Source organism: Schistocerca cancellata, chromosome 12 (assembly GCF_023864275.1).
Source record: "Schistocerca cancellata isolate TAMUIC-IGC-003103 chromosome 12, iqSchCanc2.1, whole genome shotgun sequence".
Taxonomy (NCBI): domain Eukaryota; kingdom Metazoa; phylum Arthropoda; class Insecta; order Orthoptera; family Acrididae; genus Schistocerca; species Schistocerca cancellata.
In genome coordinates this window covers 72770290-72782771 of record NC_064637.1, presented here as the reverse complement: position 1 = coordinate 72782771, position 12482 = coordinate 72770290, and the positions used below count along the sequence as shown (strand labels likewise).

Sequence of the window (12482 nt, the reverse complement as noted above, 5' to 3'; positions counted from 1 at the left end):
CTATTCCACCTCATATGCAAAATACAAAGACGATAGGTCCCGACAACTGAATATTACCAAATATCCAGCTTAAGATACCATAGTCATGATATACTGGCAAATTATTCACAAAAAATGGAAAAACTGGTAGAAGCCAACCTAAGAGGACATCAGTTCGGGTTCAGGAGTAATGTATGAACACTCAAGTCACTACTGGTCTTACAATTTATCTTATAAAACAGGTTAGAGAAAGAGAAACCAACAACATGGGCTTTGTAGATTTACAGAAAGCCTGTGACAATGCCAAATGGTATATTCACTTCAAAGTTCGGAGGGATAAAATAAAGGAAGCAAAAGGTTGTAACTTGTACACAAGGCAGAATGCCGTTATAAGACTATGAAAATTAGCCCTCCAGCCATGGATGACACACACGTGTTGTGTTCCACTATTTCCATACAATTCCGCAGGGCAAACTGTTATCGTGCAGGATATAATTTCTGAACCGTATGTATCTCTAAAATAGACATTTTCCCGACTGATCTTTTCCTATTACTCACAGTTGGAATGTTAAAACACAGTAGCAGATGAGAAGGGAGTGAGACAGGGTTGTAGTCGCATCATTGATAATATTCAATTTGCACAGTGCATAAGTTCTGGTGGATACCAAAGAGAAATTTGGGAAGGAATTATAGTTCAGGCAGAAGAAATAAAAACTTCTGAGAATTGCCAATGACTTTCCTCTATCAGATACGGCAAAGTACGTACATCAGTTGAATGGAATGGATAGCACCTTGAAAATTAAATAAATCATGAAGTGTAGTCAATTAAATCAGGAAATGCCGATGGGGTGGGGCCGGTACATGGCACAAAATTTTACACGAGTCACTATTTAGGGAGCAAATCAACTGATGATGGGTGAAACAGAGAGGATATAACATACAGACTGGCAGCAGCAAGAAAAATGTTTCTGAAAAAGAAAAATTTGTTAACACTCAATACAAAGTGTTGGGAAGTCATTCCTGAACGCATTTGTATGGAGTGTAGCGTTGTATGGCTGGCACAGAGATGTGGAGAGAGTCTTCAGATTGAAGGCCATAACATCAAATTAATACTCACTATTCCTTCCCCTGTACTAACGAGCACGTCCATTGCATAAACTTCGTGTGTAGCAAACTCAAATTTCTCCTGTTCTTTCTTCTGAGCATCATTTGGATTCTGTATGATCGTCTTCTCACCATCGATTTTAAACTGCTTTAACTGATGGCTCAGCATGCCCTCAATTGGTTTGCACTTGTATGCCTCGCACACCTTCTGCACAGCATCTGTTACAGCAAATGTCTGGAACAGTTTACATACAATATATACAAAGACACTTGTTTTATGAAAGGAATATACAAGGTATCATAAATCAAACAATATTAACCTCTACCAAGTATGAATAAGCAGTGGCTAACTGCAATTGAATACATTGTTTACACTATACTACAGTGTAATAATGTGCAGAAAAACAATATAAAGATATGATATTGTTCTAATGTTCTTGTGGATACTACAGCAACTACTACATGCATGCAAACAACAGATGCACAAACAATGCGTGTGACCCATTCCCACTGTCTTCCAGGGACGATACGGTTGTGCAAAGGTTGGGCAAAAATATGGAAACACTGCAAGAAATGCATACTTGAACATTAATGCAGGTGCTAGCCAAGCCTGCATGTTGCGTTGTCTTATTTGACCACGAACAACACCTCTGCAATGTTCTCATTACATTCCAAAATTACGAGTGGATTACGTCAGAGCCGAGTGAATTCCGAACGTGGTGCTCATATGATGGATGCTTCTGTAGCCAAAGTAGCTAAGTGTGGTGTAGTGTGGTGTTTCAAGAAGCACCTTATCTAAGACCTATACCACATACAGGGAAAGTGGAAAACATTATCTGTCAAGTCACAATACAGGTACAAGTGTACAATGAGTGATCGTAAAAAATCATCAATGAAGATGACGAGACAAAAAGTAAGTGGACGACAGTTGCAGGAATTACTACAGAACAATGTCACATTCGCAAACCCTGTCAGCACCAAAACACGAAGAAAGCTCCAGAAGCAGGGAACTGCAGGGCAAGCTGGAATTCCAAAACCACTGATCAGTGATGCATATACCCATGACACAAAAATGTGGTGCCGAAACCATAAAATCTGGACTATGGGAGAACATTATTTGATCAGATGTGTCTAATTTCACACTGTTTCAAATTCTTGTCACGTTTATGATTCGAGAGAAGGGTGGGTTTTGGTGGTGATTTGGGCAGCTGTATTGTGGTATTGCATAAGCACCACTGGCACACTCTGCAATGTCCCATTACTGCCAAGGATTATGTGACCATTCTGGCTGATCAGTTCCATATCGTGGCACAGTGTTTGTTCCCAATGGTGATGATGTGTTCTCAGACAACAGGGCCCTGTTCATACAGCCTGCACCGTCCAGGACTGGTTATGTGAGTACGAGGATGACTTGTCGTATCTCCCCTGGCCACCTGTCACCAGATACCAATGTTATTGAGCCTCTGTGGTCTACTTTGGAGAGAGGGCTGCACGGCTGCTATCCACCTCCACCATCATCACCTGAACTTGTCACTATTTTGCAGAAATAAAGGTATTGGATTCCCTCAACAACTGTGCAGGGCCTGTATTTATCCACTCCAAGACTACAGCAAGCTGTCTTTAATGTCGGGCATTGTCGTATCCTATGTATGGTGTGGTAATGTGTTTTTTGATGTTTCCATATTTTATTCCACCTCCTGGCATTTTTACACTGTCAAATACTCAATAACATTTTGATTAGTTTGGTGCTGATAGGGCCAAGGAGTTAAGGGAGTAAACAGTAGGGGCATCTGTCCTTCACTTACAGTACAGTCCACTTGGCATGAGCAGTGATATCCAGAAATTTGGTCAAATTGTGATAGTGTATAGAAGTGGAAGAAACTGAGGCACTGAAAGCAATCTTGATGCTAGAAATTATAAATAATTGAATGAGAGGTAGGAAGGTACTGACCGGGCCAGTCTGCAGGCCAGAGAATTGACGAGAGGCCCCCAGCACTCCTCTGTGGCAAGAACAACAACCCCCCCCCCCCCAAACTCCTGCAACTTGATACAAAAGTAAAACAATAAAGGAATAAATACTGTAACACCTTCTGTTCAGGAGGTACGTAACAGTAAAAAGGTTAAAAATGCAAAGATCATCAGTAGGACTGACAACAGTAAAATAAGGTGGCTAAGTGGATGGATGTTATGTTGATGAAGACAAAGTATGGGGATTGGCACTCTATTTCCCACATGTTAAACTGAATGTATTAAAAATGGGAACAGAATGCACCCTCTCAGAGGAGGTCTAAAAACCTGTTCAACAGCTCTTTTATCGTCAACTAGTATCAAGTACAATGAATCAACTTTAACTTGACTGTTATAAGCAGAGCCACTCCTAAAAAAAGTAGCTGTGTGACAGAAAACAGGGCTAAATGCATCTACAAGTAATTAGAAACAGAGACAAAGGGATGACCAGAGCAACTGGCAGAGAAGGTAGGTTCACGATTCCCACTCCCATTCACAGCAGCATGCAGTAGTAGATTTCCCGACCAATGTCACATACACAAGAGGTTTCAAAATTTAGATCTGAGAGTAAAACCTCAAAAGAAGCTAAGAACCTGATCAACTGTCCATATGTCATCCTTCAACAGTATACAGAAATAAGCTCTAAGACTGTGCTGGTGCAGAAAACCACAAGGAGGGAGCAGTCCACCAGGATGTTAGTTGCTGAGTAAACCTCCACGATAACAATGAGGAGGTGGCTGATTAAATAAGACGAAACCATGGTTTAATCTGGTATGACCTATGCAGAGGCGACACGCAATGGTGGATTTCTTTCAGGAGGAACACAAGAAGTGCAGGAGTAGCCTCCTCAAAAGAAATTTATCAGAGTTCATCATCAGATGATGTTCCATTTCCAAGTGAGGTAAGGGCTTATTTTCCAACTGTAAATCAGCACCTGAGATCGTCAAAAGCAAACACTGAAGGATTATTCATTTCTGTAACTAACGGTTGGCCAGTTTATTGCCCAAAGATAAGACAACTGAGTAGTTAGTTTGACTTAGCTCAGACAAGTTTGTGAATAGCAGGTATTGCAGGATGACATCAGTAATATTGATTAATAGTCTGGAGACCGCTCATTGAACCTACACAAACTAAAACACAGTTGAGCGAGATCTCGTTAGTAAAACGTAAGACTTTTAATGGCTATCAGCTCCAAAAGTAGTTCCTAACCGGTAGGAGATGTAAAAGCATATCCCATCCATCCACAGTTTTAGAGCTGCCAGTGTTAATGACAGCAGCAGCCTGATGTTGCTGAAGAATGGAGAGGGTGAGATGCTGAAAGGTCACAAGGGTGACAAACTTTAGGTCTTAATTCATGGTCTGGGTATTAACCAGAGGGAGAGGGGAGAGGAGGGGAGGGGAGGGGAGTACAACATGGGGAGCACATCCTGGCATTAGGCCAGTATTACACTATCAAATTTCTTTGTCAAAGAAATTTGATGGTGTAATAGGGAACTGTCAAATGTCGTCACATATTTGATCTAATCTAGGGCCTCACTGTAGATTTGATCAAAGAAGTTGCTTGTCTGCTGTTCACTGCAATGTGACATGTTACCACATTGAGCGCTATTATCGCTGCAGCGTTCTGTCATCTGTAGTGTTTTTAAAACATTGCCGGTAAATACAATTAGTGTGTACCAACACTACAAAATTAATAGAGATGTATGAAGCTGATGAGGCACTTTACAATGTGAGGCACCCTGAATACAAAAATAAATTAAGAAGATTGGAGACGAGACCTGACCTAACATAACCCTCTCCTGTAGCAAGGAATCAGAGTGTTACAGTGACCATGTCTTCTGCAGATATAGCAGTTCTTAAGTGAGTATTGTGCTTTGTGATATGAGGATACACTTCACTGAGCACAAACAGAAATGAATGCTCATACATTCTTAAGTAACTGATGTATGACTTGACGTCCTCTACTATAAGATCACGTAACAAGTTTTGTCGAATGCTTTTATCGTGTTGTAAAACTCATGGCTTCACCCAGGTATGTTTCCTTCCCCCCCCCCCCAGGCAAACCACATTATCAGGAGTGGAACGGCCTTGCCAAAAATCACTCTGAGAGGGAGCCAGAAGAGAGAGACTCATGGAGCCAACACAGCCACCAGCTCACCATGCATTCGAGCAATTTGCAGAGAACATTGGTGAAACAAACTGGGTGACAGCTGTCCATTTCTAGGAGGTGCTTACCCAGTTTCAGTACTAGAACAACGATGCTTTCTTGCTACTGAGATGGGAACTTCTCTTGCTCCAGATACGGTTAAAGATGGTAAGGGGATGACACTGACAATCCACAGATAGGTGTTGGAGCATTTGGTTGTGGATGTGGTCTGGCCTTGGGGCTGTATCAGGGCAAAGAGCTAGGGCACTGAAGAATTCCCACATACCAAATGGACCACTGTATGGCTCTAAGTGGTGCGTATTGAAGAATAAGTTCATTTGCTCTACCCACTGTTTGAGGACACAAAAGGCAGGTTGATAGTTCCCAGGCACATGAGCTTGAGCATAATGAAGAGCAACATGTTCGGCGACAGCATCAGAGTCAGCGAAGGCATCACTATTCCAGTAAACAGATACACCTGCAGGGGACTGGTATCAATACAGGAGCCTGATCTTTGCCCAAAACTGCGAAGGAAGGGTACGTGGTCTGATGGTTGACGTGTACCATTCCCAGCATTCTTCATTCAGTCATTTTATTAGGTGATGGACTGGGGCACAGAACGTTTAAAGAAAATGTGGTGCTCTGTCAACAGATTCTGCTTACTGCCTTGAAGAGCCATCTGTGATATCTGATGGCTTTGTCTATTTCCGGGGCCCGCCAAGGCACTATCTTCCAACAGGAAGATACTGGAGAATAAGGGATCGCTATGTCAGTTGCCCAACAAAATGGCACCTGTTTTATTCTGATCAGCTGCGTCGATATCTCCATTTAGTGGAAGTTAAAGCACCCTAAGTAAGCATTGTCGAGAGCCAATCCGGGTGGGCAGTCACAGGAGTGACAAGAAGATTGTAAAGTTGTCACTACCATACGCGTCATCACAGACGCTCCAGTGAATGGATGGTAGAAGACCAGGGCTGCAAATGGAAAGATCAATGGCTGAGCAAGTTCTATGTGCCACACTGAAGTGTGTGGGGGCACCTGTATTCAAAAGACAAAGGTTGACATCCATCAGTAAGTTTGTGTGTCTTTACTATGACTAGTGACCACTGATCCACCTAACAAAGAGTTACCCACAATTAGGAAAAGTGGAGGATATGGGAAACCAATGTACACAATACTTTCCGAGGCATTTCACCACTAGGAAGGAGATACAACATTGCAGATTGTAAAATCCTGAGATGCTATTATCTGAACAGCCACAGTATCCAAAGTTATATCAAGAAACACAAGTTTGCTTGTCTACATAGAGTGCAGTATGTACGTGCAAACTTTACCAAACACCCTATCACAGTCAGCATGATTCTTGAAGTACCCCAGTAGCCATGAAGGACAGGGGTCCACAGTGCTGGAGGCCAAGTTTCTTGAAGGGCAATGCAAAAGTGGGGACGTACTTAAGAGATAATGTGGTTCAGCAAGATGTTGAGGAAAAAAACAGCTACAATTCCATAGGAGAATCATGCTGTCTGTGTACTGCGAATGCAAGATGGGTCATCTGCTGCTACTGCTACCACCACCAGTTGAGCCACTGTGGTATCAACACACAGTTTCTAACACACTTTTCTGTCATTTGATCTGGGGCCTCCAGGGCCACCAGCATCTCCACCTTGGTAACAGAAGAGGGACATGTGGAATCCGATAGTATGGGGGCCACCAGAAGCTCCTCCTTGGAAGAATTCTCTTTATATTTCTTCTCCTATGCGGTTTAGATGACTGGAGGACTTTTCTGAATTAGTTTCAGGGACTGATGAAGATCGTGAAGCCCTACGATCAAGCAGCCTATGGCTCCTTCAGCCACTGGCTGGTACCCAATTGCAGACATCAGAAACCTTGGAGGCTTGTGTCCAGAGGGACTGGCCTGAGAAATGAGAGAAGGGTGATGCCACTCCAGCTGGGGGATGGGGATCAATGTTCCTGGTGGGTGGCAAGCCATTGCTCCTGCAATGGGTGTGGGGAAGAAAGCAGAGGGAGCACCTGAACATCAGAGGGAGGGCCGTCTATAATAGGAATAATGGGCGAGAATACTGTTGTCAGAGACTGCAACATCGTTGTAGCTGTAGCATACATTGCCGTCATCCGTTTAGGGAATACACTTTCTCTTGGCCTCTTGCTACATTAGTCTGTCCTGAATCTTATACTCTGTATTTTTTCCACTCCCTCTGAAAGACATTGCACTCTGATGGGCAGGGAGAATGGTGCTCTCCACCACTGCCACAGAATTGTGAGGGACACGAGAAACGTTTGTGTGCAACAGTCATCCACAATCTCTACTGTCTGGGCTGGCGTCTCAACTTGAAGACATATGTCTGAATTTCACACACTTAAAGCACCACACAGGGGGAGAGGGACAAAGTTTCACACCACATTGGTGTATCACCACCTTGACCTTTTCAGGCAATGAATAGCCCTCAAAGGCCAAGATGATGACACCAGTAGCAACCCTATTGTTCTCTGCCCCTGATGGACACAACAGCCCAAACCATATTTACAGCATTATGAGGAGTGATAGTCAGCGGAACATCACCGAGCTTGTCACAAGCTAACACCACCCATAACTGGGCAGGGAATTAAGAAAACTTTCAAACAGGCTATGAAGGCCCTACAATACCAACTGATCACCATGTCTTCCTCAGCCCTTAGGTGTCACCAAGTGCAGATTCAGATGTGCATGAGGTCAGCACACTGCTCTCCCAGGTGTTGTCAGTTTTCATGACCAGTGTTGCTACTTCTTAGTCAAGTAGCTCCCCAATTGGCCTCACAAGGGCTCACTGCACTCCACTTGCCAAGAGCACTCGGCAGACCCATCCAAGCAATAACCAAGCCCGACAGCACATAATTTCGGTGCTTTGGCGGGAACCAGTATTTCCAATGCTTCGAGGCCACTGGTGGGCAGGGAATACTGTTTTAATAAAAAATAATTTTGGAGATTGTTACAACTTCCCCAAATTTGTCCTCTATATCCTCCACAAAGAATAATGGCTTTCTGGTAAAAAAATTCCACCAGTCCTTGTACAAACCAGGTACAGGCGGGTGGACCACCCATGTTATTTCCAGATTTCCAGGAAAGGAAACATTTTGGCATCATACCTATCTGCCTTGAATAATTCCTTACCTTCTGAAGAGACTGCTGGGACCGTGTGACCACCAGTAGTAGAAAGCTCCATCCACTTCATATGCAAGTCATCCACCATGGTGCCACCCACCCCAAATGGGGGCTCAACCCCATGGGTGCCACCCAGCCTCAGCAATGGCTACCTGGCCAGAAATCTGCTGCTCGGAGTCCCATGCCCCAGTCACGATGGGCACATACTACTTGGCATACATGGGGAGTTTCCAGCTCACGCACCATCAGTGCAATCCCTGCGTGGTCAGTGAGCTACCATCATGCAGGTACTTGACGACACCCCACATACCAGAATAGGTACCGGGTTGGGTTTTGAACATATAATCTTATTAGAAAGAAAGTGTACAAAGGCACAAAGGTGGAACATACACCACATTGGGCAATCTTTTCTGCACAATTTGCACTTCCAAAAAATTTGGAAGAGTGATGTAAAGTCAAACCCATAAATGGGGACCTTGTACCGATTAATGAGCAGGTGTAGATAGTGCTGAAAGTGAAATGGAGTACTAGGTCTTAAATCATGTACCAGGTCCAAGTGGGGGTTTGCACAAGGAAGACCATCTAATGGAAAGGCAGAGAGCGAAAGGGATAAGGGAAGTATAGGCTTGCAGCACACAAAGGGAAGTAGTGCTGCAATCGTTGGAGCCTCATGTTTGCTAAGCACATACTCACAAAAGAGTTGTGGGCACCCTCGAGGGTCCAGTGGGAGTGGAAGTACATATACAAACATAGGTTCCGTGTCTGACAGTGTGGGACACATCTCAATCGTCTCCCGAATAGCCTTTTCCCAAGATTCCTGTTTTTTCTCATTACCTACTTTAGAGGGTTGGTATTTTCTGAGGCTTATCCACTGTGTGGGTAGGAACTGAAGGAATGTGCAGTCCTGGAGCTCCTTCATCCATGGATGGTGGCAGACCACTGGTCCGTGCATTCCTGTGGAGAGTCCTGTTACCAAAAGATATCAGAGAATGCTGCTGCTTCTCTGGCTATATGTGGGAGTGAAGACTCAAGAAGGTTTTGCAGGAATCACGAGGTGATGGCCTGTCCCCCATGAGCTAATTTACTTGCGCTCCTGTAAGAGGTTGACGTAGAGGGTAGGCAAGGATTAGGTACTCAAAGTACTGCTGATGACCTGTCTAGAGTATAGTAGTAGAGTAGTTACCATTTAGGCACCGCAATCACAGGTGGGAAATACGGTTTCACATCACAATGGTAGACCACAATTCTATTAGGAAGCAAAACCCATAACAACTAGGATGAACACTTTGGTGTCAAATACGCAGTAGACCCATCGCTTTTCCATGTTTTCATGTAATCCCTCATCAGTCTATGGCAGTCAGTCCTGGAGAAACTTTAAATACTGTACTATGTTCAGGCCCTTATAGGGCTTTACAGTAAAGGGTATGTAGGACTCACTGCTTTAATTAAGACAATATCACTTCGTAATATACTGAAGGAAGAGATTTCTTCAAATATACTGTTGATATTATCGACAAGAACATCAACTCACTAGATGTCAATGACCTGTAAGTCTGCGTGCAAACCATGAACAAAGGTAGTAAGTTTTTGCAGTTCACTTGATTTTGTTGTCCTATGACGTGTTCAAAGAAGGGAAGTTCTTGGGATGGTAACAGTCTGCATTGCAAAGACACTAGTAGCTCCAATATGACGTCAGAAAGAACATCTGACTTCTGTATCATGTGCATCCCCACAGGTTATCCAAAGATATCGTGAGATTCATTTCAGATTTCTGCTTCACACATATACGGAGATAGGCCTTCCTTCTACTGTTAAGTGTGTGCTCTGGGGGCAACTAACAGTTCGTATCAGCTAGGAGGAAAACTAATTACAGAAATAAGACTAGTAAACAGAAAATGATGTAAAAGTGAGAGTGTCATTGATCTGAGTGAGGGCCAACCAAATCATCCTACATACTGTGAAACAATGGACGAAAGGCTACTTGTTATAAATTAGTAAAAAAAACATCACTCCACACGTAAGCAATAACTGGAGTACTGAAGGTTTCACACAGAACACAGAGAAAATGTTGTGGGACGAGATATGCATTGCACCATTTGGGAAGAATTATCTTTTCTGAATAATTTTTCAGAGTACGTGTTCCCCAGAGCATACTGGACAAAAGCATTATAAAACTTACTTGTTCAGGCAGAAAACTTTGAGGGCCTAGTTCCTTTTTAGATAAGTGCGAGCATAACTTACGGCTTAAATTGCATGCCTGCAGTTTATTGTATGAAAATATCAGGAGACTTTACTTTGCATTTCAAGGTATGCGAAAAGAAGGCCTTGCTTTTCATTGGGCAGTTTGTGTTTAACTATGTCACTTAACCATTTATATTTAATTTCTTCAGCATGCTTAATAATTTTCCTGTGTTTAGAATTAACTGATTTTTGGGACATAAAACATTGTTCAACTAAACAGCAACATTTTTGTGACGTGCTTTGAGTGAGGAAAGTAATGTGAGCAGCTCCACGTTTCTGAAGCTGACATGCCATATATGCCAGTTTCTGTACTTAGGTTGGTTGGTTTGGCTTATAAAGGGGCCAAACTACAGAGTCATCAGTCCCTTTTTCCTCATGCAAATAAGGCTCAAGGTAGACCACCACCCAAAGTACGTTTGGGAAAGTAAAAGGGGAAAAGGAATGGGGAACCACACTTAAAAGAGAAAACAAAAGGAACGAACAAATAATGGGAAAAACGTACACCACAAGGAAAAGTAGAGGAAGGTATTAAAACATATAGACACGTTCTTGGCTGGCTGATCACTAGAATAAAAGAGTATGAACCAGCCACTCTGCAACACGGTAAAATATCCACCCCAAAAAGACAAGGCGAGATGAATACACGCAGGAAAAAGACGGACACCAAGACAAACAAAGGCAAAGAAATGGTGACAGAGTTAAACTGGAGGGAGGGTGGAGGCCTTTGAGAGAAGGCCTGATGACCAGCCTTACATGGCACGATAATAAGCCCCCTCACGAATAAAACATAAAACTAAATCTGCCGTTGAGGCACTGTTGCCCAACACTGTAGGTAGGGTCCTGGGAAGGTTAAAAGTCCACTGTACAACAGCTAAAACTGGACAGTCCAGCAAGATGTGGACGACAGTCATGTGGGATTCACAGCGACACCGAGGTGGGTCCTCATGACGGAGGAGGTAACCATGTGTTAGTGACGTATGGCAGATGTGGAGCTTGCCAAGGACAACAGATTTCCTGCAAGCTGCTCGCATGGATGACTGCCACACATTCATTGCCTCCTTAATAGCACATAGTTGGTGTACTCGGGGTGCGCCATTCAGTATCCCAGACTGCGAGAACTTTGCAACGGAAGAGCGATTGCAAATCAGTCTCTGGTGGGCCAATCTCCAGAGATGGTTTACTGGTGGCCTGTTTGGCCGGGTGGTCAGTGAGTTCATTGCCTCGTACCCCGACGTGTCCTGGGGTCCAAATGAAGGTCACTGAGTGTCCACTGTTGCAGACGGCATAAAGAGTCTCCTGGATTGTCAGTACCACAGGGTGTCTAGGGAAGCACTGGTCGAGAGCTTCTAGGTTGCTTAAGGAATCACTACAGATGGCGAATATGAGCGGATATGATCAACAAGAGCACAGCAGATGGCAACCAACTCTACAGTGAAAACCCTGCAGCCATCCGGCAAGGAGCGCTGTCAGTATGGCTAACGTGAGCGTAGCAAACAACACCGTCGACCATTGATCCATCCGTGCAGATTATTTCTGAGCCCTCAAACTCGCCGAGCAGAGAGAGAAATTGCCAGTGGAGGGCCTCAGGTGGAACTGAGCCTTTCAAGCCTTGCAACAGGTCCAGCCGAAGCAACAGCTGAGGTATGGACCATGGAGGTGTACAGAAGTGGGCCCACAGGAAAGGTAGTAAGGGGAAAGCGTAAAGTTCATTAAGAAGTGATCAGACACGGACAGCGAAGGGATTTCCAGTTCTGGGTCACCGTTGCGGGAGATTTTTTGCCATGTTGGGGAAAAATGAGAGGGTAATTTGGATGGCGAGGTGAACTAAGTATAAGGGCGGTATAA

The 12482-nt window shown here is 43.8% G+C and overlaps 1 protein-coding gene across 1 annotated transcript in view; it reads right to left on the bottom strand.

Annotated features, from left to right (window-relative positions):
• LOC126109618 (proliferation-associated protein 2G4) overlaps positions 1-12482 on the bottom strand; it is a 59706-nt gene that overhangs the window by 38352 nt on the left and 8872 nt on the right. The window contains exon 6 of the mRNA XM_049914661.1: positions 1097-1318. Within this exon, the coding sequence (XP_049770618.1) occupies positions 1097-1318 (222 nt within the window). The remainder of the gene's footprint in view (positions 1-1096; positions 1319-12482) is intronic.